Source organism: Triturus cristatus, chromosome 4_1 (genome assembly GCF_964204655.1).
Source record: "Triturus cristatus chromosome 4_1, aTriCri1.1, whole genome shotgun sequence".
Classification (NCBI taxonomy): domain Eukaryota; kingdom Metazoa; phylum Chordata; class Amphibia; order Caudata; family Salamandridae; genus Triturus; species Triturus cristatus.
Window position 1 is genome coordinate 287,271,123 of NC_140585.1, and position 27,794 is coordinate 287,298,916.

The 27,794-nt window shown below is 50.4% G+C and overlaps 1 protein-coding gene across 5 annotated transcripts in view; it reads left to right on the forward strand.

Moving 5' to 3' along the window:
* Window positions 1-27,794, forward strand: part of LOC146854291 (uncharacterized) — a 194,616-nt gene that overhangs the window by 138,975 nt on the left and 27,847 nt on the right. For all 5 annotated transcript variants that reach the window (XM_085652075.1, XM_085652077.1, XM_085652078.1 and 2 more), the window contains 2 exons: window positions 11,842-11,906; window positions 21,629-21,898. In XM_085652075.1, the coding sequence (XP_085508201.1) occupies window positions 11,842-11,906; window positions 21,629-21,898 (335 nt within the window). The remainder of the gene's footprint in view (window positions 1-11,841; window positions 11,907-21,628; window positions 21,899-27,794) is intronic.

The window sequence follows — 27,794 nt, forward strand, 5'->3', positions numbered from 1 at the left end:
TTCCTTTTCTTTACTTAATTGGATGGCTGAGACTTTTAGTGGCCCTGCAAACGATTTTTTGTTGGAAGCAGTTGCCACATATGCTGCCTATACATTCATGGATTAACTGAACTGTCGTCCTTTGCGCCTGTGCTACTGGACAGCACCCAAGCGCAACTTTTATTCTTTTCTTTCTCTTTTTTCTCTTCTTGATGGTCGTTTTGAGTTTTTTTTTACTTGCATTTTTTTTTTAAACACCCGTGTTTATATTTTTTTGTAGTTTCGGACTGTGGTGCATTCTGAAACTTTGCATTGGTTACGCCTTGTTCTGCTCTGACGAAACTGAACTCTGCGTTCTCTTTTCTTGCCTATTAAATAGTGCTTCGATCAAGGGGGCGTGTAGTGAGTTCTCCCTGAATACGTACATACATTGTTAAGTTAGCATAACCACGTTAAATGTTAGAAAGCCATCTTTCTGCTTTTGCACACGACACTGCGTTTACATGTTATTTCTTAAACAAACTGCTGACTCGAGACTTGCTTCACACGAGAGCAATCTGTTGTTACCATCCTAAGCTCTGCGCAGCGACCTTGGTCTGTACATGGTGTGACAAACAGTCTGGATTATTACACAATGCATGTTTTCCACTCTAGGTTGATCGACCCACTATTTAGCCATAACACACGCGCAGCTGCAAATACCTGAAAGTTGGTGCTTTTAATATCACAGACATCATGTTTATTATTCAGACCGAAGACGAGCCTTCCTGCGAGAAGACTCCTGATGCTCCTGTGATGTGATTTCACTAAGCTGATCTTTGAGGTATGGGGTCCCCTATTCAAGCCTAAGAGACCTTCTATTAGCATAATAATAATATTAGCTTCTTAGTAAAGGGAAGGTGGTAGTATCCCCTGTCATTATAATATGATCACCCCTTTTATAATCTATGGTATTGTAACTATGTTGCTGGTTTTGATATTAATCATTTGTCTGCTTGTATTAGCCAAAGTACTGCATCTTAGGACACGTGGTCTATAAAAATAAACCCCTTTTATTTACACCGTGTCTCTGTTGATTATTGTTGTGGACTGATGTGAGAATAATACACGAACAGGTATTTCCGATTCCCACCATTCCTGAGTATATACTGAGTCGCGTGTTCTGGGTTGTCTTTTCATTGGGACCGCCGAGCTAAATCTCGGATAACGAATGGGACACTTATGCTAGCCGGATACTGGGTTCTGGGTTCTGAGGTGAGTTTCTGGTACACCACAATTCACTGAGGTCCTGGGGTTCTACGCATAGTTCTGTGTATAAGCAGGTGCCGTTTTCTACGCCAACATCTGCACCTGTCGACGATTCCTTGCTTCGGCGTCGTCACGCTGTTTTGGACTCCATTATAATGCCACCGGCCACTCAGCCACTGCAACAGCTGTTTCCCTCTGGCAACGAGGATGACTCTGCTTCTGATGAGGACATTCATTCCACATTCCGGGCTGCTCGCAGTCCATCAGAACTCTTTATAAAATGTCAGGATTTCGAGGATGAGGATCAGGAGGATCATTATTATCAAGAAGAGGAGCAGGATCCTCCTGCACAGGTCACGATGGCACAGCTTCCTTTGTCCCTCATCTCTAATCTCCAATTCATGTTGGAAGATTACAATCGCCGTTTTCCACCTTCTTCTCACAGTTCTCCACGTGACGCACCATTGAACTTTCCGACTCCTACTCCAGTGCCGGCGGAGCCAACGCCATCTGCCCCTTCACTGGAAAGAGCGGCGCAGCGATTTCATCTCCCCATGATCGTGAGAGAGGAGGATTGCTTTCTGTATGATTTCAAATCACAATCACAGAAACAAGTTCGGGCCGTGCCCATAATTGACTTTATTTGGAATGAAGGGATTAAACTGATACCTAATTCAATCCTGGCAGTTCTTCCGCGGTTGGAGAAAAAGTATAAAGCCCCGGACTCTTCTCCTGCTTGCTTAGTATCCCAGCCTAAGCCGGATTCAGTCATGTTATGTTATGTTATGTTATGTTATTTATTCTTTTGTATAGCGCAACGGTTACTCAAAAAGAGTGTCCCGGCGCTTTTAGGTAAGGGGAACAGATTTCAGAATAACACAACACAGCTAAAAGAGGTTAAAAGATAAACAAAAAGAAAGCAAAACTACTGGCAGACCTATTGGGAAAACAGCCAGGTTTTGAGACCTCTTCTAAAGTCAAGGAGAGTAGACGCCCCCCGCAAAGGGAGCGGAAGTGCATTCCACATCTGTGGGGCCAACAGACTGAAAGAGCGGCCCCCAAGGCGAGCCCTCTTCACACGCGGAACAGCCGCCAAGAGTAGAGATTCTGACCTCAACGAGTGAGTCGGATGGTAAAAGGTCAGTCTCTTTTGGAGATGTTTAGCTCCCACAGCATGGAGCGCTTTGTAGGCCAAGGTCAGAGCCTTAAAGGCAATCCGTTTGCGGATGGGTAGCCAGTGTAACGTCACCAACAACCCAGAGGCGCTGGCCCGTCTACTTAGGCCAAAGATGGCCCTGGCCGCCGCGTTCTGTGCAACTTGAAGCCTTTGTAGCAGATACTCTGGCAGGCCCAGGTAAAGAATGTTGGCATAATCCAACCTGGAGCCTATCAGAGCCTGCACCGTCAGCCTCCTGTGCTCCTCGGACAAGAGAGGCAAGAACCTCCGCAGCATTTTTAACAGGCCGAAGCAAGTGCCAGTTACCCCCAAGATCTGGGCTTTCATCGTCAGCCCCTTGTCCATCTTAACCCCCAAGTTTTTAGCCATGGGAGAAGAGCCGGACGGAGGGAACATGTCGATGGGCCACCAGGCCTGCCAGCTAGGCTCCGTATCGCACCCGAAGAAGAGTACCTCCGATTTGTCGGAATTGCCCTTGAGGCTGTTCAGTTGGAACCATGCAAACACAGCCCCAAGGCAATTCTGGATACTCTCCCCGTCAAAGTCAGCCCCTCTCTCGCAAGAGAAGAGGAGCTGGGTGTCGTCGGCATACGACCAAATGACTCCGCCACCGCCGCCAAAGGGGTCATAAAGATGTTAAAAAGGGTCGGGCTCAATATAGAGCCCTGAGGGACCCCGACTCCCAGAGGCGGCATTACGGCGGTGTCAGATGATGTCCAGATCGTTTGCCGGCGGCCGGCCAAAAAGGAAGAAAACCATTTGAACACCGTCCCCCGCAGACCAACCTCAAAGAGTCTTGCGAGCAGGCCCTCATGGGGGACGGTGTCGAAAGCCGCCGACAAGTCCAACAACACCAGCATGACTTTGCCCCCGGTATCCAACACCCCTTTAATGGTTTCAGAAACCTCAAGGAGCGTGGTCTCGGTGCTGCGATGAGAACGGAAGCCCGACTGGGAGTCATGTAAGATCTCATGGGACTCCAGAAAATTGGAGAGCACCGACTGAACGTGCTTCTCCAGAATTTTTACAAGAGCCGGCAGCAACGAAATTGGCCTGTAATTGGCTGGGGCTTTCGGGTCAAGTCCCGGCTTTTTAAGCAACGGGATGACCATTGCCTGCTTCCATACTGGCGGCACCTCTCCCAGACTCAACGAGAGGTTGAGAAGAGGGTGCCCCAGCGGATTAACCACCTCCGCCAGTTTACCCAGGAGCTTAGCAGGGCAGGGGTCAAGCGGAGACCCAGATTTTAAATTGCCCATAAGCGCTAGAGAAGCTGAGGCTGGCAGAGATGGAAACTCAGCCAATAAGGCGCCCTGCGCAACTGGGGGAGGCGAGCCCGCCTCGGGCATCGGCAATGTAACCGGTTCACTCGATAGAAAGGAGTCCTGGATGAGTTTGATCTTGCCTGTAAAAAAACACGCAAGATCCGCCGCCCAAGATTCTGCGGGCCCCTCTTCCGAAGCAGTAGTCCGAGGGGAGATGAATTCTCGAACGATGGTAAAGATCTCCTTACTGGAGTTCGAAGCTGCTTCGAATCTCCCCGCAAGATAGGCTTTCTTTTCGAGGCGGATGTCTCGGTGGTAAGCTTTAACCACAGCCTTGTAGGCAGACCTGTCCTTGCTGTCATAATGTGCCCGCCAGGCCCTTTCGGCTATCTTGCACTGCTGCCGCGTAGCCCACAGAGCAGGGGTAAACCAAGGGGCCGAGACCCGCTTAGATGTCGGGCGGGGGGGCGGGACTGGGGCCAGGTCATTCAGCCTCTCCGTCAGCCATTCTTGCAGGGACTCAAGGTCTCTCTCTAGCTCGCCAGACAGAGGGCAAGGGTGCGTCGCAGCAGCGTGAGCCAGCATCTCAGGGGTCACCCTGCTAAATGCTCTAAAGGCTCGTCCCCGCTGCTGTGAGACAGGGTTAGGCGCCCTGACGTTGCCGCTGATTACAAATTTGGCCAGCCAGTGATCCGACCACAAGACCGGGAGAATCTCTTTCACCACTAAAGGAGAGGTCGAGAAGACCTGGTCTAGAGTGTGCCCCTTGTCATGGGTCGGGCCCTGCAAATGCGGGGTGAGACCCAGCGGAGTCATAGCCTCCAAAAGCTTAATAGCGGCGGGGTCCGACGGATCATCCATCCGGATGTTAAAGTCCCCCGCCACTAAGCAGTGTTCTGCTCTCAGTGCTAGACCCACCAGCACCGAATCAAGGTCAGCAAAAAACGTCCCAAGCGGACCAGGGGGGCGGTAGACTAACCATCCCTTTACTGATTGATGCGGCGCTAGCACAATTGAAAAAGCCAACGATTCCGAGCCGCGGATGTCCTCAGTGGGCAGGATAGTGCAGGGCGTGCCCTTCTTTACCACCAATGCGACCCCGCCACCCCTGCCCTTTGCTCTGTCCTTCCTGAAGATGTCAAAATCCGGCGGAATGGCCATAGCCACATCGGGATTAGAAGCTTCACCCCACCAAGTCTCCGTCAGCATTAGGCAGAGTGGCTTCTCTGTCTCGAGGAGCTCAAAGATGTGTTGCGCATGGCTGCGAGCTGATCTGGTGTTTAACAGCATGCAGGCATACTCTGCACCAGCTATGTCAATAGGCGGGGCTGATGACAGAACCCGTGTCGGATGCCAGCCACAACCCGGACATCGCGACTTACCCCTATAGCGGCCCGGAAAGACAGTACAACAGCAACTCTCCCTATGATTCAAGGAGCACAGCTCCCTAGAAGAGTACCGCACCAAATGAGGGCCCAGATTACTCATTCTCGGTGAACAGAGCCCCGCCCGCCGCCAAGACGCCTCCGGGACGCTGACGGGCGCAGACGGGCAGGACTCTGGCAAGACTCCGGCAAGCGACGGCGTCCTAGCGGCACAACGTCGCTCGAAGAATCCCTCGTCTCCACTCCACCTGACCGTGATGGCCGTCGCCTGGACGCGATTGGGAAGAAGTTCTCTACTATGGCCTCCACGACAGTACGGGCAGCAAATTCTTTGGCCATCTTGGGCCGTTACGATCGCCAAATGTGGTCGGACATGGAGGCCTTCATTAAGCTAATTCCAGAGCCCTCTAGAGCGGACGCTCTCAAGATTCTGCAAGAAGGTGAAAGAGCATCTTCAGAGATTATTGATTGCTCTGTAGATATCGCCTCAACGGGTTTTCGACAGCTAGCTGGGGAAGCTGTTTTAAGGAGGCAAGGCTGGCTTCGTTCCACTTATTTTCGTCAAGAAGTCCAGGCAAAGATTCTCGATATGCCCTTTGTGTCCTTCTTTATTGTTTGGAGCGCCTCATCCACATGCTGTCCAAACAAGGACTCCCCATCAGAGACGGCTCGTTCCCTTGGCACGCTCCAGTTTAGAAGGCAGCCTTTTCGGGGTGCTCGCGGACGCAGCACCACCTCTTCCTTTCGTGGCAGTTCCACTCAATACCGCCCTTACAACCAATGACACCAACGTTTTTCCTCCCAAAACCCACAGTCCTACAGGCAACAGACTAGTAAATCCTACAGAGGCAAGTCCAACTATAGGGGGAACTCCTCCAAAAAACAATGACTCTTTGTTTATATCCCCCTCCCCTCAGTGCCCCCCATCCCAAGTTGGAGGACGAATCTCAAAATTCTTTTCAAATTGGTCATTGATCACTTCAGACCGTTGGGTGTTGGACATTGTTTCAAAAGGCCATGCCCTAGAATTCGTCAAATTCCCACGAAACACCCCTCCATCCGGTCCTCCTCCCGCTCATCTCAAAGAGCTTTTCCATCAGATCAGCATTATGCTCAAGAAAGGGGCCATCAAAGTGGTTCCGAAATCTCAGAAGGGGTTGGGCTTCTATTCCCGTTTTTTCCTCGTATTAAAGAAATCTGGGGAGTGGCGCCCTATCCTCGACCTGAGGTCCCTCAACAAGTTTCTAAAAGACCAATCATTCCGCATGCTCACGCTGAGGGACATTCTACGGTTCCTTTCTCAAGACGACTTCATGACGACAATCGATCTTCAGGATGCTTATTTCCACGTGCCAATTTTACCTCGCCACAGGAAATACCTACGCTTCCGTGTAGGCCAGAGGGACTTTCAATTCAGAGTCCCGCCCTTCGGGCTTCGTTTAGCTCCTCGAGTCTTCACGAAAGTCCTTGCCCCGGTGGTGGCCCATTTGCGGTTGCGAGGCATTCAAATATTCCCTTATTTGGACGATTGTCTCATCAAGTCTCAGTCCTACCGCCAAGCATCCCTAGATACTCAGTATTGTCGGACTCTGTTCCACTCTCTAGGACTGTCAGACAACATACAAAAGTCTTACCTCACTCCAGCTCGGCTCAGAACGTTCCTAGGAGCTACCATCAATACCTCCATGGCCATGGCTTTTGTCTCCGCCGAACGGCAAACACGGATCCTGAAGCTCGCAGCTTCCATCAGATCAAAGCGGTCCGTTTCAGTCCGCATATTAAAGTCCTTTCTGGGGATGGCGTCCTCCTGTATGACTTTGATCCCACATTGCAGACTGAAGAGTCGTCCCATTCAAGAAGAACTGGACAAACCATGGCGTCAGATCTCCGGTTCTTTCAGTGACCGGATCTTCGTAACCACTCGCATGGCACAAGCTCTGCACTGGTGGACACAACCTCGCAACATCGCAGCTGGAACTTCTTTCCTGGCAAAAGCCCCGGAACTCGTTCTTACCACGGATGCCTCCCTGGAAGGGTGGGGCGGACACCTTCAAGATCTGTCCATCAAGGGCAAATGGACCCTGTCCCAAGGTTCTTGGCACATCAACAGACTAGAACTAATGGCTATTTTCCTTGCACTCAAATCCTTCCGGCTCCAGCTTCAAGGGGAACCGGTGCTCATTCAAACGGATAACACCACCAGCATGCACTACCTAAACAAGCAGGGTGGGACAAAATCTCCACTGCTTTCCCAGCTGGCTCAGAAGATCTGGCATTGGGCCGTACTCCATCAGATCACGCTCACTGCAGTCCACCTGCCTGGCATTTCCAACATTCTAGCAGACTCACTCAGTCGGTCAGCGTCATCGACCCACGAGTGGGAGTTACATCAGCCGACTCTAGACTTTGTCTTCAGCCTTTGGGGTCACCCGATCCTGGATCTCTTTGCAACTCCACAGAACAGCAAGTGCCAGTCTTACGCAAGTTGGCTTCCTCCACAGAGGGTCGCGCGGAAATGCCCTTTCGATGGACTGGTGCAAGATACTTTCCTATGCTTTTCCGCCGATCCCTCTGATTCCTCGAGTGTTGTGGAAAATGCGGAGACAACCGTGTCACATTCTCCTGATTGCTCCACGTTGGCCCCGGCAGGCATGGTTCTCTGAGCTACTGCTCCTCTCTCAGTGCGAGCCCATCCTTCTTCGCCCTCGGCCGGACCTTCTGACAATGAACAACGGTCGGATCTGCCATCCGAATCCCAGTTCACTCAAATTGTCTGCCTGGAACCTGAGCACCTTGAATTTGCTCACTTGAACATTTCACCTGCCTGCAGGGAAGATCTTGCCAGGGCGCGGGCGCCTTCCACGGTGAAGATCTACAAACTAAAGTGGAAGCGCTCCGGTCACTGGTGCTCGTCTGTTAACATCCACCCAGTGCACGCCTCCCCGGCACAGATTCTGCCTTTCTTTCTGCAGTTGGCCCAGTCCGGACTGTCTCACTCCACCTTAAAAGTCTTTCTAGCGGCAATTTCTCGCTTTCGTCAGGATGGCTCTTCCTCTCTATTAATCTAGAGTAATTCAGCAATTCTTTAAAGGATTGTTCCAGATGTTTCCACCCATTCGACGTCCTCCGCCCACGTGGCGTCTTAACATCGCAGCTTATGAAGGCGCCCTTTGAGCCAATCCATTCTGCGGATTTCAAATTTTTAGCCTGGAAGGTCTCCCTCCTGCTTGCACTGACTTCCTCTCGCCGAGTAAGTGACATTCACGCCTTCACAATTTAGCCTCCTCCTCTTCAATTTAAATCGGACTGTGTAATTCTTCACACTAACCCAGCTTTCATGCCAAAGGTGCCGTCCGATTTTTCATCTTAATGAACCCATAATTCTAAAAACATTTTTTTCCTCATCCGCAATCTCCAGCGGAACAGAGTCTACACTCTTTGGACTTAAAGAGGTGCCTCAAGTTTTATATCAGCATAACGGCACCCTTTCGCCAGTCCTATCAACTGTTCGTTGCCTAAGGGCGCACCTGTAAGGGACATTCTGTTACCAAACCAACAATTGCACGTTGGATTTCTTCCACGATATCTTTCTGCCATCTGAAGGCTGGCAAGCCTCTTTCTTCTGGAGTAAGGGCGCATTCTACAAGGGCAATGTCCTCCTCCACTGCTTTATTCTCTGGTGTGCCCATTCATCAGATCTGCCGGGCAGCTACGTGGTCCAGCAGGCACACTTTCACGAGGCACTACTGCCTCAATGCCAACAATGAAGCTGATACGGCAGTGGACCAAGCAGTTCTTCTTAATCTCTTCAAATAAGGTGGGCCTCTGTTACTTCCCTCCTCCTTGGGTTATTAGCTGTGTGTTTTTATCATACAATGTCATTGTATTTCATGCAACTTTGATACTGCCTCTTCAGGCTGCAGAGTACTGCTCACTATTCTATTCAAGCATGTGAATCTATGAAAGACACCCCAATACTGGAAAAGAATAAATGTTACTTACCTGTAAACTGTGGTTCTCCAGTATTGGTGTCTTTCATAGATTCACATGCGACCCACCCTCCTCCCCTCAGAGGCTCTCTTCTCCTCATTAGACTCTGTCACTCTTGTGCTACGAAAATCTGAGGGCCTAAGCCTCTGAGGAGAAGGTTCTAGAGGGTGCTTGCGCCGGATTGGCTAGAGTTTGGACTATAAAACGACATGGATATGTCAATAAAGTGACTCCTTTCTCAATGCTTTCCTATGTGTCAATGTTATCCTATGGTACTTTTGACTTGGTATGTTACTTTTAAACTATATGATGTTTATTTTTACATGTATTTTATTCTTATATATATTATTTATGTATCTATATACATGAGGCTTATTGCTTTTTATGTACCGTGGGACTCCCACTTCGACGGGGAATATTCAAGCATGTGAATCTTTGAAAGACACCAATACTGGAGAACCACAGTTTACAGGTAACATTTGTTCATCGTCTAGGAATATCCTGGGTGCCAGTGAAACGAGGCGGGCATTTGGGGCAATGTTCGTCCTTAGGTATTCTGTCATGACAATTCCGTGCAAGGCTGTCTTAATCTGAAGTTTTCTTAATGTCTGAAGAGACTTCCAGTCGTCGTTTTTGCTGCCTGTGGCTGCACTTCCATCTCCTGCTAGGAGGGAGGGTGTCCTGAGAATTTCTGCAATTGTTTCGTCCACAAAGCTAAGGCCTTGATTGTCCATGTTCCTGATGTGTGTATCTGCCTGTGTGTATATTGTGCCTCCTTGAGCAGTCCGTGATAGACCAGTCACATATGAGCAGGGTGTGTTGAAAGGAGAGGATAGAATAGGTGTCCCACGGCTGTCCGCCGTTCACTAATTAAACACTAATATGGGGGGGGGAGAGAACTAGGAGCTAGTTTAAAGAATGTGGGAAGGTCCTGTACCAATGCCCCTAAGACCACTTGTTATAACATAGTGGTAACCGTTCCTAAAAGGAGGGACAATTTTTCAACAACCGAACTATGGTTGTGAGTTCAAGAGATGGTTGAGTGTGCTAGAAGTGGGGGTAGACCTCCTCTCTTTTGTGCCCTCACACACACTTGCGAGTGTAAAGCATCATCATTGGGCGGTGCTCCTCGTGGGGGTGGCGCTGCAGTCCCTCACGGGCCCTAAGAGAGGGCTCTTTGTTGGAGATTTTTTAAGGAGGTGCCGTACTTGTGCATGTGGGTGTGTGGGCCAAGGTGGTGAGTGAAGGTGATGTTAAAATTACCTCTCGGTACCTAAATAAGTTTAATAAAGGGTCCTTGAGGTAAATTATAAAGATTGTGTGGTTTGGAGGCACTCCTTTGGACTAAATAAAAGGGAGGGACTAGCGTGTTCCCACCTGGTCTCAAACCGTGAATATAAGTGTGTGATGTGCTAAAGGTAAGTGGTGGTTGACATGTTTCGCGCAGACCAATGGTCCCTAGTGCGCTTCTTTGGGACTGTGTGCATAAAGTAAGTGATGGTGGGAGTCCGGGAAAGACACTCTATACTTCCACGTCACCTGTTGTCAGGTTGGATAAGACGTCTCTGCGTCCGAGACACGTTTTGTCAGTATCATATTACTGCAAAGTATTTATATGCTTACCTGTGCCAGGCTTGCTTGGTTCTAGAAAAATAAAACGGTATATACTTTTATACAACAATTGGCCTAGAGTTTAGTTCCCGAGTGTGAATTCATTTGCTGACTCTGTACATCAAATGCTTCACACTGTCCTCTGATACTGCCTTACTGATCGACCAAGCTACCACTTTAGAGAGTAAGGTTCTATATAACTTGAACCTCTGCCTACCTTTGGGGACTCTTGGACTTTATACACACTGTACCTCACTTTGGTTCACTGTATATATAGAGCCAGTTTCTCACAGGGGTTGCAACAGATATCTGGATGGCAGTCCTGGACTCGCCTGAAGTCAGGAGACCTGATTGGTACTCACCTGGGGTTGACTGGATGTAATTTGAGTATCAAGCTTTCTTATCTCCAGTATGGATGGCTTCTATATTATATGCATAATGGTGGGCATTGTTGTGCACTCCATTTGTATTTCCGGAACATTGGCGCATGTCACCCTTAACTGTAATTTTCTTTCTTTTTACTTATTTCATGGAAATAAACCTTTTTTTAAAAATAGTGCACGTATTAGCAAGAATAAACTGATACAAGAGGGTGAGAGATACCTAGTGAAGACCTGTACATGAGGGTGAGAGAAGGGTCTGTGAAAGAGGTGAATGATAAAGGAGGATGCCAGACCATCTGATCCTACTACGGCAGAACATGGGCTACTAAGAGAATTTTTAGAATGAGCAGTAAACAGCTGTTTATATGAAAATTGGAATGACCGGCAGGAAAAAGATACATTATATGGATTCGAAAGGGAGGGGCGCAGGAAAAAGAAATGAGTCTCGGTTTGGAGCACGCAAGCTCGCTTCTTATGTCCTATAGATGCCAAGATAAATTTAGGCCACTTACTCTGCAAGTAAACAGGGATGTTTACGGAAGATGTCCTAGAGTAACTTGAGCATATGAAAGTTTTCAAGTCCCTTACAACTGTGGGTACTTTAGGTGTGCCCTAAAATCTACAGTGGTGGTGTGCAAAAGGTTCCACTTAAATTTGATCAGATTCATCGTTGGTTGTGAATGATGGTATATCAATGGAGTAGTTTGTGAGAATTTTTGACTTGTCATAGGGTAGCTGGGTCAGCCGGGATAAATGTAAAGGTAAGATCCTAGCTTGCATCATTTATATTGTTTGCATTTCAGATGATGAACTAATCCAACGAATTGCGGCAGTGTTGAGAGAGTCTGGGGACCGCTTGCAAGAGGTGGTAAGTGTATTGTCCTCAAATCTTTCCTCTCATGCTCGGGAATACTCTGCATGATTTGCTTTTGTACAGACCATTACCTCCAGTCCATTTTATTTAGGCTTACTCAAGATAGCGGAAAACATAGTGCAGTTGTCAAATTCCAGATGGATGGATATCTGAAAGAAAAATCGGGGAACTGCTTTGTAGCTTCAAAGTAGTAAAACATGATTTTAATGTAAATGGAAAAATTGGGTAATATAGTGTAGGAAATTGGGTTACTGGTTGAGGGGGGTGAAACCCTATTCAAGCAGCAACCACAAGTCTGGTATGGGTAAAACGCAAGCAAACCCCAAACTAACCTGTGCTCAACCCTTGGTAGCTTGGCACAAAACCAGTCAGGCTTAACTTGGAGACCATGTGTAGAGTATTTGTGGCATTTCAAACCGAAATAAAGTGAAAGTTCAACACAAGAAAAATCCCTCACCAATTAAGAAAAATAGCGTAAAACGTATTAAGTTATTTGAGACCAAAAATCCAATCAGAGCCCAAGATATGCAGTTTTAAATATTTAAGTGAATACAGTGCTTAGAATCACAAAGCTTAGAAAGGAAAACAAGGGTACCCCAATATTAGAACCTGGGGTGGAGTAATGTTTGTGGAAACAATGGTTCATATGTGGCCAGAAAATGGTCCAAGAAAGACTCAGAAGTTGCGTCCGAATCGGGAACACTGAAACGGAGTCTAGAGATGCAATTAATGCTAGAGAGAGCAAGGAAATTACTGACCAGGGACCATTTTCAATCAGGTTAACAGTAGTTATTTATTTTCAATAGTATGCAAGAAATAGTATTAATAGTTAAGGTGCTCACATAAGTGACAAGCGTGAGGTGCTCAGTGAGGGTGACTTTAAAATATGTACATCGCATTAACACAAGAACTCCATATGAACGAATTTATGTACAATGCATGGAGCTCAGGTTGTTGGGGGGTCGACGGCGTTTCGATCTCCGTTATTGGAGATCATCTTCAGGACATAGCATATGTGAGCAATCCGAATTATGAACCAAGCTGTGCCGGTGAAATAGTCGAAATGGAATTGAAGGGTAACCGCAATTAGGGTGAGGAGAGACCAATAATCAGCGAGTGCTGGGGGTTGCATCTGCCCGAAGGGTTGTATGGACCCAGGTTGGGCGTTATTTTTTTTTTTTTTTTTTTTTTTTGAAACCGTTTATTGCAGTTTTATAAAAGTTACAGGTATGGGCCTACAACCTCACGGCCGGCCGCTAGAGCATCACAAGCATATTACATACAAGCAGTAAAAGTCTCTCAGCGGTGCACAGTAGGAAAACAGGAGTAATCAATGGTGCAGGCCTCACGGCTCCAGGCCACATAGTACGGTTCCATTTTTAAAGGCAAAACAACATCAAAAACCACAACCGCAAGGCAACCCGTGATTCGAAGTGGCAACACGTGCTCCATAAGTGGGGGATCCAAACCAGAAGGAAAACTCTGAAGAGGGGGATGGGAGTAGATCAGGGACTGGGGGGCCGCGTGCCCGCGGCCGAGGGAGGGGGGCCAGCTAGGGAGACGGAGCAGGCGAGGCAGCCGGCAGCAGTGGCGGCTCACAAATACCCCCACGGTAGGCGTTCCAGGGGCCCCAGAGTTTCACCCACGCCCCAGGCTTACCCCTCGCCACATACACCACCTTTTCACGAAACATACACCAATCCATATGCTCTTTCCAGGCCGACACCGCAGGGGGCCTCTGGGATCCCCACAATTGAGCAATATCACGTTTCGCTATCATGTATCCCAGAGTCACCCACCGCGTCTGCGGGACCGAGTAGTCATTCGGTTCCCATACATTCAACAAGCACCTCCTCGCTTCAGGCAGCAGCGCGACACGCGTAACCACACGCAGGACCTCATGCACACCACGCCAGAATCGCTCCACCTTCGGGCACTCTCACAGTATATGCATGAAAGTCGCCAACGCACCACAGCCACGCTTACACAAGCCGTCACCAGCAAAACCCATACGTAGAAGCCTTGGCCCCGTCACATAGACCCGGTGAAGGATCTTGAGCTGGACGAAACGAAGGCGAGCCGGGATGGCCACCTCTTTCGGAGAGGCCACCGCGGAAATCCAATCCTCGTCGTCCAGCTCCAGCCCGTCGGCAACCCAAGCCTCGCGGAGACTAGTTAGCAGGCACGATCTATCGTTAATCAGTTTCTTGTATATGAGGGAGATCGTGCTGTCCGGGACATGGCCATCTAGCACTCTGTCCTCCAGGGGGGAAGACTCCGGAATGGATGCGACATCCGGGAAGACGGAGCCCAGCGCATGGCGGACTTGTAGGTACCGAAAGTACTCACTGCCCTGCAGCTGAAACTCCGCCTGCAGCGTCTCAAAAGTTTTGAATCCCCCCCTCGTCCAGAGATCCCCCACAGTGCTGATTCCGATCGTGTCCCACTTCTCGAAGCCCTTCGATGTCCACAGGGAGCCCAACCTCTCAGATGCATACAGCGGAGACGCCCGGGTCAAACGGTCCTTCCACCCCATAGCTGCATTAGCCGCGTGCCAAACACGCACCATGACACGCGTCGGTCCCGTCAGACGGGAGTCGGGCGCGCCAGAGTAAAGCGCTCGATTTTAATCGCCACCGGGCAGGAGCATCTTGTCCATCTCAAATGCCGGGTTCAGGGCGGGCCCGTAAAGGCCATGATTAATTGCAGCTAGTTGGGAGGCCCAGTAATACCGTTTAATGTCCGGGAGGGCGACCCCTCCATCGTACCACGGGAGCGTCAGTTTAGCCAGAGCAATACGCGGCCTCCCGTCCCAGAACAGGCGCCGCTGGAGGCCCTCCACCTCACGAAAGTAGCGTGCCGGGACCAAGTCCATGGTATTCTGGAGGGCGTAGAGAAAGCGCGGCAGGGACATCATTTTAAACAAGGCCGCTCGGCCGAGTGGCGAGAGCGGGAGACGCCGCCAGCGCACCACGTCCTCCCTCAAACGCTGGAGGGGGGGCAGCAAATTCCGCTCATAGCGGGCCTCCGGGTCAAGAGTGATATATATACCCAGGTACCGGAAACCCTGGGAGGCAATCTGGATCGGGCAGTCCCGTGGTAGGACCGGAGCCTCCCCGGAAAGCACGTAGACACAGGATTTCGCCCAGTTGATGACCAGGCCTGAGTTGCGACCGAAGGAGCGCAAAACATCAACCAGGACGATCAGTGATTTGCGCGGGGAGGCGAGATACAAAAGGATATCGTCAGCATAGAGGGACACACGGTCCTCATGCTCGGGGGTCCAGCGGAGACCACGGATGGAAGGGTGCCACCGCAGCCACTCCGCCAGGGGCTCCAGGGCCAGGGCGAACAGGAGAGGCGACAGGGGACAACCCTGTCGCGTGCCCCGCCCCAGCGCGAATGGGGCCGACACTCGCCCATTCACCACCACCTGCGCCATCGGGCCCGAATATAGTAATTTGACCCAGCTGATGAAACCCGGGCCAAACCCAAACTTCGCCAGCATCGCCCAGAGATATGGCCATTCAAGCGTATCAAACGCCATGGTGGCGTCCAAGGACGCCAAGATGGCCGGCTCCCGCACAAATGGGACACGCGCGAGCACCCCGTGCAAGCGCCGCAGATTAAGCGCCGTGTTGCGGTGTGGTATAAAGCCCGATTGGTCTTGGTGGACCAAATCGCCCACCACGCCAACCAACCGGTTGGCCAACACCTTGGCGAGGATTTTGGGCTCCGCGTTCAAGAGCGAAATCGGCCTATAGGATGTGACCCGTTCACGGGGCTTCCCCTCCTTGTGGATCACCACAATTGTGGCCAGACGCTGGTCCGGCGGGAGGGAGCCCTGCGAGTGGGCCGCGAGGAACATCGCACGCAGGTGGGGTGCCAACACATCCGGGCGTAGCTTATATAGCTCAATGGGAATACCATTGGGGCCCATGGCCTTGCCGGATGCAACCGAGCGAATAGCCGAGGCAATTTCGTCCGAGGTGGGAGGGACGTCCAGCGAATCTCTGTCCTCCACCGTAAGGGAGGGCAGTGCAATGTCCCGAAGCAAGGCATGGGAATCCTCCTCCGAGCAGGGAGAAACAGGGGAGTAGACTTCGCGGAAATAATCCGCGAAGCAGGAGACAATGGCTTCCGGTTCAGTGGCACACGCACCATCCACACTCTCAATCAAAGGCACCACGCGGCTCGCTCACTCCCTCTTGTCCAACCACGCAATCAATTTGCCGGCCTTGTCACCCACATCGCCCCTGCTGCTCTCTACCGAGGCCCCTGGCCGCCTCCGTGACGAGGGCCCGATAGGCCGCCTGCTTTAAATGCAAAACATGCAACTTGGCGTCTGTTACCCCGCTCCCCAGGTCACCCTCCAGTTCTGCAATCTCGGCCTCCACCCGGGTCACCTCCTCCCGCTCGCGCCGCCGGGCATTGGAAATAAAGAGAGGGCCTCCCCTCTAAGAACCACTTTAAAAGCCTCCCACAGGGAGATGGCAGATGGGACCGACCCCACATTCTCCTCAAAATAGCGCTGTAAGGATTTGATCAAGTCGGCACGAATGGTGGGGTCGCGCAAATACCATGCATTGATCGGGGCCACCCTGCCATCCCCCCTCGGGAAGACATCGAAATGCAACAACAATGGGGAGTGGTCTGAGATACCCCGTGCCAAATGGCGCACCTCCCCCACCCTCCCCGCATGGGCCGCCGGGACAAGGATGTAATCAAGCCGCGAAAGGCTACCATGGGCCCCCGAGTGGAAGGTGTATTGTTGCAATACGGGATGCTTTAGGCGCCAACAATCCACCAGGCCCAGCGTGTCTAAAAGGCCAGGCAGCCACGCCTGTGCCCGGGGGAGGTCCCTAGGGGGATGGCGATCCATAGACCCAGATGCAACCGCATTAAAGTCCCCTCCAACCACCAACAGGCCACTCGGAAGTTCCAGAAGGAGGCGCCCCAGGTCCGCAAATGTAGTGGCTTGTAACCCAGGCGGGACGTACACTGACACAAAGATAAACACTCTACCCTCCATTCGTCCCACCAGAACAGTGTAGCGTCCCCTCTCATCGTGGCGCACCTCATCAATCTCCAACGGGAGCGAGTTCTTGACCATAATACCCACCCCCCGCGAGCCCGAAGTGAAGCCGGAGTGGGCCGCCAAACGATATCCCCTCCGATTCATTGCATGAAAGGTGTTACCTATAAGGTGCGTCTCCTGCAGGAAGACAACATCTGGGGAAATACGTTTTAAATACTGCAGGACCACACCACGCTTAATCCTATCCCCCAGGCCGTTAACATTCCATGACAACACAGTCAAATCCCTACCCCCCATCATACGTCGAAACAATCGGTCGTCCCCCACCGAGCAGTCTAAAAAAAACAAAACAGTTACGGGTTTGCCTTGCGGTACTAACAAACAACACACCCCCCCCACCCCCCGGTCCCAACAAAACTCCCCCCTCCCTGCACCCCTGCATGAGCCCAGACAGCCCCCCCAAAGTGCAGTGTGCCTGTCGCCCCATAGCTAAATACTAACTAGTCCCCCAGAGGAGGAGGGAAGCCCCCAGCAGACCCCACACGACCTCCATGGGAGGGGAACATACAAAAGCAGTATATGGTGAGGGAACAACGTCCCGAGCAAGGCCTATGCAGTCACCCCTCAGTTCTGATCCGGCGGGCCCTCCTCGCCAGCCACGCCCCCCCCGCCCCCCCGGCCCCGATCTCCAGGCAAAGTGTCCAACCAGTCCCCAGCCGCCTCGGGCCGGTCAAAGAAGTGCGTGCGACCATCCACCTCCACCCGCAGCTTAGCCGGAAAGAGCATTGAGTACTTGAGATTTAGGTCCCTTAGACGACGTTTAATACCAAGAAAGCTCTGCCGCTGCTTCTGGACCGCCGGGGTAAAGTCTGGGTAGAAGTGCACATCCATGTTATCCAACTTGACCGGTCCCTGTTGCCTGGAGGTCTGGAGGATGGCATCTCTGTCCCGAAAATTAAAAATCCGGGCAATAAGAGGCCGCGGCGGGGCACCGGTCTTAGGGCGGCCCCCGGGGACCCGGTGGGCACGCTCCACCGCAAAAAGCTTACTCAGCCCCCGGGGCTGGAGATGGGTCAGGATCAATTCTTCCACGAAGAGATCCGCCGCCTCCGCCTCTCGTCCCTCCGGCACACCAATAATACGGACATTATTCCTCCGGGCCCGACCCTCGGAATCCTCCAGTCGCCGGTCCATCAGGGCGCTCGCCTGGCCAAGCCGGCGCACCTCCTTCTGGAGGGCCACCACGTCAGTCGTGAGGCTCGTTGTGGTGTGGGTCAGGGAGTCGACTCGGTCGTTCGTTTTTGACAAGTCCGCCCTCACAAGGCCCACATCCACCAGGACCGAGTCAATTTTTTGCGCCAAGGTATCAAAACGCTGGTCCACTGAGGCCTTCATCTCAGCGATGGCGCCCATGACGTCCCGGAGGGTTAGATCCACCGGATGGGCAGATGCCTCCGTCGGGCCCACCGGGGATGACCGCGATGTCTCCGGAGAACCCTTCTGGAGCGTGTAGCGGTCCATACTATTGGCCTGGTGCGCCGTGCCACGGCGGGTCGTCTTCACCTTCGCCCGGTCGCCATCTTGTTTGGTGGACATGCTGGCCCTTCCACCGTCGTGCCAAGATCCCCAAACGGGCCGCCACACCAAATCACGGGTGTCAGGGGGAGGGCGGGGGCGACCACCGAGCCGCGGGTCAACCCACCACCGGCGGGCCAGCAGGGCACCCGGACAAGGCCACACCACCGCACCCCGCTCCGCAGCCCGACCCCGCCTGAGAGCAAGGAGGGCGCAAAAGCGAAAGTGAAAGTGCGGGGTACGCGAGTCGCCCAGCCCCGCTTGCCGCTGTTATTCACCTTGTCCCCGGATCGCCCCACTACTCCAATCCGGGGGGCCGGCGAGGAGAAGGCCGCAACCTTCAATCGATGCTCCCACCGGTGTTCGGGGTCCGATTCGAGCCCAAAAAACGGGTAGCGCCTCAGCTCGGGTTCCCCAACACAGTCCCCTCAACAAGGACAGGATATCTCCAGGATTCATTCAGGAGGTCGCGGAGGTCCTCGGGAGCCTCGCACCTACGCGGCCATCTTGGTTGCGCGCTAGGCTCCTCCAGGTTGGGCGTTATTAAATCAGCGCAGGACTAGCGTACAATACTTGATGCCAGTACATGTAACGAGGAGGGCGCTCAAATTAATTCCAATCGAGTTATGATTAGTAGGGTAATACAACGTGCAACACATCTGTATCTGTGTTGCCTGCGGAAGATAATTCCTTCCATCGTATCGTTACTTGGTAATCAGACCGCAGGAGTCAGTCTGCCAAGGGAGGAGCGGGCTGTGTCCCTGACTTCAATGAAGGACGGGCTGAATGAAGACTGTCACATAAGAACCATTGTTTCTACAAACATAGAATCACAAAGTGACCGCTGCGGTTATCTGGTCATGCTGGATCTGGGTGACAAAGTAACCAGTTCAGGCCCCCATTTATCTAAATGGGGATATGCTAAAAATTCTGGCGTGGATCCGGCCCTCTAGGATGATTTAGGAGAACCCTCGTCTATCAGATTAGGCCAATGTCTGCAAGAGCCTTGTGAACTAAGCAAAATGTTTTGAAGTTATTGCGCTGAAGGATGAGTAACCCATCAGGTGGTTAATGGATTGGCCTTTGTGTTGGCGGCTATTCGCCCTGCCACATTTTGCAGGTGTTGCATCAGTTAACCTGTATGGGGAAGCAGAAATTATGGCATTACTGTAGTTCATTGAGAGGAAACGAAAACCCCAGCTTCCAGTCTGTATGGGCTTTGGTAGAAAGGGCAACGATTTTATTATTGAAGTGGAAACTATTTCTATTGATTCGTATGTGCAGGTTACTTGAGACGTTTTCTTACACTTGTCATATCGTTCACTATTACCTTTTCTAAAGCTCAGCAAAAAACAATCCACTCTTCTTCCGGCCCAGCTCTCCAACCTCTCCGCACCACCAGACCCTATATATTCTAAGTTAAAAAAAAAGTTGGTAATTTGACCTTTCATCATGAATCAAATATGTGGATTTGAATGCTTAAAATTCAAATGAAGACTAAGAATGTAGATTGCAGGCCCAGAACAGAGTACGGAGGCTGCTGCTTAGAATTGCTATTATTTTAATAAACTTATACAGAAATTTCACATTTATTTAGGTGTCACCTATACCTAACAAATCAAAACTAATCCAGCTATCATCCGAAATCCAGTTAAAAAGATATTTCAACTATTCATTGCTTATTGGTAACTAGATTATAAATTAAATCACTGCAGAACAGTTCTCGTGAATTCTGTGTCAGTGGTGCATTTTGTGCAGTTCATTTCATGAAGTGGTTTGAGTATTAAAATCCCTGGGAATTATTTTGGATGCACTGTTAAAGAAAATGTTGCCATTAATATAACCAGGGCCCCCAGCAACATTATGATGTTGGTGTTCTTAATACATGACGTTAAGGTAGAATTGGTGCTCAAAGTCACTTCATGCAAATTTTCTCTTCTCCCATGAATATGAAACTACATAGCATATCCCCTACGTTTGATGGAAAACGAATTTCGAAAAGGAAATCTTTTAATGGAAAAAGGTGGCGTCCACATTCAGGGTGTTTTTGATATCGCAAGCCATTTTGTAAGAAAATGTCTTTAGTTGTCCGTGTTCTAATCGTTAAAATTACTTGTAAAATATGTAAGTGTAAGACATTGTACAAATGGCATTTTCTGATAGAATTGCACCTCTAAGCAGTAAAATAAATTTGAATACATATATACTAGATGTAATGTACTTTGTAGTGAGTTTTTATGAATTGCATAAACTAAAAATGTATATAATATTCATTCAATGGATCATTTACATCCGCTGCTTAAAAACCTGTTGCCCCCAGTGTTTAGCTATGGGTGTAATGGATACATGCAACCATGATACCCGCATGAATGTTTGATATGCCTAGTGGTTTCACATATGGTATTCACATATGGTAGTTTAATATAGCCTTATAACCCCACCTAGTGGGCTATACCAGACAATCAACGCCACCCCAGGGTTCAAGGTCCAAGCCGAAGGCGAGGACCTTAAACAGCAGAGTGCTCCAGGCTCCTAATGGCCGGTAGAAGCAGGGAGCTTCAACATTCCAATGTTGTCCTTCATAGCTGTTTCTGTGAACAAAGACCTCACGGAGCCCGAGGGGAATCCAATCCCCTCTGACTCCATGAGGCCTTTTTTATTTGTTGGAACGTTCTGCACTCTATTGGCAGAATGATCTAATAGCCTTATATCTATCCATAACTGGGATATACCGCCATTCAAGTCCTGCTCCTTTGTTAAAGGCCCTCGCCTTCGACTTGGGCCTTTAATGACCAGTATAGCCCGCTACGGGCGACTCTAAGGCTATTAGAACTTTCTCCCCTCTACTAATTATTAAAAACAAAGGCCTCTGGAAGCCCTAAAGGGTTTAACTCCTCTCTGGCTTCGTGAGGCCTTTGTTCCCAACAGCTGTGAAATGGAAATAAACCTTGGAATGTTGCTCTCCGGGCTTCTACCAGCCAGTTGTCTTCAATGGAGTGCTCAACATTCCAATGTTCTAATAACTGACATTGACCCATTTATTTCGGTTCAAATAAGGTGGGTTTGCTACTAGGGACTGAACAGTTTCTGTCAATTTTTGCAGATTAAATCAGACAAGACCTTGTACAAGGGCATCTGCGAACTGTTTACATCTTATAGTTACTTCAAGAAAGTAACTGACCTGTATGTGGGAGATCAGGTGATCGAGGAAGAGGTGGAAACCCAGCTGCAGAGCGTGAAAATTGCGTTTGCTATGGACATCACTACCAAGCTCACTGCCATTGACCACCACCCCATGAACAAAGTACTGGGATTTGGGGTTAAGTACCTTAAAGAGAAGTTCAGCCCCTGGATCAAAGAGCATGGAGGATGGGTAAGGCAGAATATAAATTGACCATAAGATGATGTGATGCTCAGAAAAGTAATTGTCTGTACTTTTAAGTGTCATTCTATTCTAGCTTCATTGTTGAGTGCAAGGACCCAGATACATTTTTAGGCAACTGCATACATATCTGCCATGGACAATTCTTGTACCAGCCCAATTAAGACACCTTATAATTTTGGTTTGGCACAGTAAAAGGATGTTAATCTGGTATTGTTGAGTGTTTGGTTTTTCCAGTAAGACTCATCTGCACCCTACATATTATAAAAAAACATTTTCACTGAAATAACCAAAGGTTTTAGTGGCGTAAAACATCATTTGACTATAACTGGTGAATTTCAGTTTTAACTGAAGTAACTAGAACTTGCTCCCTTGCCATGCACAGTGTTCTCATCAATGATGTTTTTTTCAAATGTTATCAATGATGTTATGGAACATGTCAAGAGATGTAATTTTTGAGGTCATGCGCAGTGCATGGCGAGGTATGCCTTTTATTGCAAGACCTTTATGGTTTCAAGAAGGGGGTGGGGGGAGTGGGGGTCACCTCTAATCAGTTTCTTACTTATCTTTAATTTGTGCTGTGTTAGGGTTCAATATATTATGTATAGTTTAGATCATATTGGTGCACTGTCTTAATGTATATATTAAACCTGATTTCAAATGACAGTTGATAGAAATGTAGGGTTGATAAAGATTCAGTTAGCCATCTGTTTAGGACAGGCCCAGCAGTTAAGGCAATGGAACAAAATCGGGTCGAGCATTCAACTCGTCACTCAAGATGACATTAGAAAGCAAGTTGATGTTGAAGTCTACCAGAAGTGCAGGGTTAAAGCGAGCTTCGTTATGGCTACAACAACTGTTGCTGTCCTGGCAAGACATTTGCAAGGTAGCTTTCTGAAAATAAAATTATCCTCCTAGCATGGACAATTGTGCATGATGAGGAAGAGGTGGCCCAAGCTCTGTATCCTGATAACATGAAAGGTCAGCTTTGTTTCCTATCTTCTTGAGTAACTAATGGCTAAGGTCCTCTTTATAGTCTATTCAGAAAGAGCATGTGAATCCAAAAACAGCCCCCCCCCCCATGTCGTGAGGAATGTAACTTACCTTTAATTTTAGCTGTACAGCAGAGCTATCCTAGATTCAAACGTGACCCTTCTATCTGGAGAAACAGACTCCATTGGGGTAACACCTCCAGAGGTGTAAAGTCGTCCTTGACTACAGGTGGTCATGGTCTGTGCAGCCTTTCATTCATTGGCTGGTCGCAAAACACTCCAAAGGTGATGGTTGGGACTACACATTAAAGGCAATGTGTAGAATTTTCACTGTTGTCTTTATAGGAGAACTCGTAGAATGTTCCTCTATAGGAATCTGGGAGATTTAAATGGTATATTGCACTTGGAGACTCCAGCATCCTCTATGGTGACAACTCCAACACAATCGCAAAATCCCTGGCGCAATTTCTGCATGACCACAGTCTGATTTTTAGATTCCCACATAATAGAGGCACCTCCTTAGACCTCATTAGAACAAAATGGAGCCAAGTAATTGTTAAGGAGCTTGTCATTGTGGATTATTCTGTCCATCAGTGGCTTCCTTTGAAGACAGTCGCCAAAACAGTTTTAAGAGGACACACCCCAAGTGACATTTAATTGAATGCAGGAATACGAAAGGCTAGGAAACATGATGAAGTACGGATTCTGGTTCTCTGATGGATCCTGCACCCGTAGCAATTTGGAATTTGGCCTCTATGTCCCTTCTTCCATCATTGCTGGAGGTCTGCAATTTATCACTCAAACTGAAGACAGTCCCTTGGGCATTGAAGTAAGCTACTTAGGATACCCTTGCTTATGAAGCCCTCAGCTGGCCACTAAACACTATCTGCCTATCTCTGTTGCCTTTTTCAGTCAAACTTCTGGAGAAAGCACTAAACAAACTCATCCTCTGTTTTCTCAAGAAAAGAAAGCTGTTTGACACTGCTCAATAAGGTTTCCCCCGTGGGCCTGATAAAGACCACATTGGTGGCCATTCTGGATAAACTGCGTTTGTCAACCAAGGCAGTTCCTCTGCCTGCTTATTTCAGACTTCTTTGCAGCATTGGAAACCATCTCATGTGACTGCCTAATTGTGAGGTTACAAGAAGTGGGGGGGGGGGCATTGGGCCTGCTCTAAATTGGATTCAGTGATCTCTCCAATCAAGGCAGCAAGCAGTCTATTTGCCTTCTGTTTTGTCCAGCCACTCTGCAGGGAGTTCCTTATAGCTCATCACTGTTTAATGTGTGTGTACAAATGCAAAAAGGACCATTGGTGGACAGAATGTCATACATTCACCCCAGTACAGAGATCTGGGCCTAAATCCATCTTTTTTTTTTGCTCACCATGCCATTCCAGTTTGGACCCAGCCATATGCAAATCAGTCTTTACCCTGTGCCCAGGCGTGGGTCCCTTGCTTACTGTGCCACTGGATTCAAGCTAGCCTGGCTGAAGAAGGGTGACCTACCCTGAAACCGGTCCCAGGATGCTTGTTTCCGGTCCAGGGAGGACCTGGCCTGGCAGTTTGGTCTGGACTGTTCCCATGGGGCACAGGGTCAAGAGTGATTTGCATATGGCTGGGTCCAAACTGGGGTGGCGTAGTGGGCAAAAGAACGATGGATTTAACCCAGATCTTTTGACTGGGGGAGAATGTTTGCATTGTCAGCATTCCGTCCATCATTTGTTTGCTGTAATGTGTGTGTACACCCAGTGACCAATTTGATTTTTCTTTCATGTGTTACATGGACGATACATAATTGGTCATGTCTATTAAACACTCTACAACTTCACAGCCACGAGGTTTCAGGACTGTAAAATAGCATTGGCCCTTGGCTCTCAGATAACTCTCCCAAATTCAATGCTAAAAACAGATTATAATCAAATCAAGATTATATTCAGCTCTGGCACCTCTGCTAGACCTCTGACCTGCTGCTCTGGTATCAATGCCAAACCCAGTCTCTTCTGTGAAGAACACAGGCTTTCAATTTGATTCCTTTCCTTCACTGTTTGGCCAAGTTAATCATCTTTCCTTGATCAGTTTTGCCTTGATGAGGATGTTGATGAAATTCCTGGCCCTGGCACCCCAAGACTTTTCACCCAAGAGTTATCCAGGCTACAATTCTTAACCACCTGGATTATTGTGAAGTTTTCCTTTGCGCAGCTACTGCGCTGCTAAGGATGTTGGAACGTAATCAGACCGAGTCCGCTAAATGGGCACTGCACTGGCCATGTAGTGAATCTGACTCCGCAGCATTGGGCGCTCTTAACTGGCTCCCCATTAACAAACGGATTATGTTTGTCACTCTGCATTGAAGTTCATTATGTCCCACGACAGTCCTGGAGGTCTGGATATGCTCTCTTGTTGGTGGTAGCCAGGTTTTTTCGTTAAAAACTAAGAGGTAGTTCCTTCTCTGAGGTTATGAAGCTTTGAAATTCACTCTTGGTTGCTTTAAAGGCTTTTCCTGACTTCATAGAATTGAGAAAAGCCTTACGATCTGGCTGCACACTCTAGTATGCCCCTGTTGATCGCAATCCCTCGGGTGATTAACCCTAGTTCTAACGCCACGACACAGCGCGCTTTACAATCGTATTTAAATTAAATCACAAAAAATATCCTTAATGTCTTAGGGAAGGAAAAGGATATGCCAAAGAAGCAATTCCACAAAATACCTAAAACTCCACAGATTATGATCTCAAATGAGAAATGTGAAGTTTTTGGCAAGTTCTTTTATTATGAAATACTAACCACGAAGGAGCGATTGAAAAGGTCCTGTATTCTATCAAAGAATTACTAGGGAAATTCTTTAACAAATGGTAAACATTTGACCGCATATCTTGGTTCTCTCTCTAAAGAAAACAATGAGAAAGCTGTGCCTGTGCTCACATTCCGAATAGCCCATTCCTTCCTCCCTAATCCAACCTTTAATGACTCTCAAAATCTATTTTGGCAATAGGTCATTGATTGTTCTCTTCAGACCGGATCATTCCCAGAGTGTCTGGAGGAAAAAGGACAGGTCAAGCCTTGTTAAACTGTCTTCTTACATAGATTAAATAACTTCAAACCATTGACCATGCTACCATTAATAAGCTAAATACTAATATAAAACATTCACCTAAAGGAGCATATCAAAACGGACCTTTTAGAGTTAAATCGGACCTTGGGTAAAGAAACTGCTGCACTAACTGTGCTGGGGGATGCCCTGGAAATGTGTTTATTTTAATTTACTTAAACCAAGGGATCCAAGCCATTCGATACTAGGGGTGGGCAGAAAATTATGCTCCGCCAGCGTAGCAGATAAAGCCAGCCACCCCTGCTCACCGGCCCGGTCCCTGCTTCTGAAAGCAGCCAGGCCGGGGAGAGCCTCCCCGGGCCCCGGTGGACCCCTGTCTCCAGCGCCCGGACCCTCGGCTGGCTTGCAGGACGGGGGGCTCCCTCACCCCGGGGCCTGCCGGACGGAGCACGAGCCCCGGGCTCGGTCCCAGCTTCAGAACCCTAGCCAGGCCGGGGAGAGCCTCCCTGGGCTCCGGTGGACACCCTTCCCCAGCGCCCGGACCCTCGGCTGGCTTGCAGGACGGGGGGGCTCCCGCACCCGGGGCCTGCCGGACGGAGCACGAGCCCCAGGCCCGGTCCCAGCTTCCGAACCCTAGCCAGGCCGGGGACAGCCTCCCCGGGGCCTCGGTGGACACCCTTCCCCAGCGCCCGGACTCCCGGCTGGCTTGCAGGACGGGGGGCTCCCGCACCATGGGACACTGTGACAGAGCACAAGCCCCGGGTCCGGGCCCAGCTTCCGAACCCGAGCCAGGCTGGGGAGAGCCTCCCCGGACCCCGGTGGACACCCTTCCCCAGCGCCCGGACCCTCGGCTGGCTTGCAGGACGGGGGGCTCCCGCACCCCGGGGCCTGCCGGACAGAGCACGAGCCCCAGGCCCGGTCCCAGCTTCCGAACCCTAGCCAGGCCGGGGAGAGCCTCCCGGGGGCCACGGTGGACCCCCTGTCCCCAGCACCCAGACCCTCGGCTGGAACCAAGAAAGGTTAAGCCCAGGCCACATCCTCTCCCCGACGGCCTGCCCGGGGAGCCCATTTTTCTCGACTATTAAGCCCCCACGTAGTGGGGGCTTACACAACTCTGGGGAAGGACAAAAGTTGGAGTTAGCCCGGCCGGCCGGCCATCTGGTCGCCCGGCCCGCAGGGCCATCTGGTCGCCCGGCCCGCAGGGCCATCTGGTCGCCCGGCCCGCAGGGCCATCTGGTCGTCCGGCCCGCAGGGCCATCTGGTCGCCCGGCCCGCAGGGCCATCTGGTCGCCCGGCCCGCAGGGCCATCTGATCGCCCGGCCCGCAGGGTCATCTGGTCGCCCGGCCCGCAGGGCCATCTGGTCGTGCAGCCACGTGACCAGATGGCCAGGGGCCCCCCAGGTGGCCTGGGAGGGTGCCGTGCCCAGTCGCCCTTGCAGTCCGGCGAGGGTGGCCTGGCGCTCCGAGGCAGCCACTCGGGAGGGCTCCTTCCCCGGTGCTCCTCCTCGCCTCCCTGCGCGGGAGCGGTGGGAAGGGGAGGCCAGGCCATCTGGTCACCCTGCCGAGCAGCGAGGGACTGTGGCCCCCGTCCCCCGGTGGGGCAGGGACGGGAGGGGGAAGCCCCCGTGCCGGAAGGCACGTGGTGGAGGCAGCCTCCCGCAGGCCCGCGTTACCCCCTTCCGCGTCCCTCCCGCCGGCCCGGCGGCAGAGGGACCCACCCCTGGGTGTGGTGGGGAGGGCGTCCGCGGGCGCCCACGCACGGAGAGAGACAAAAGCTTGGCTCAGAGGATGACTTTCAATAGATCGCAGCGAGGTAGCTGCTCTGCTACTTACGAAACCCTGACCCA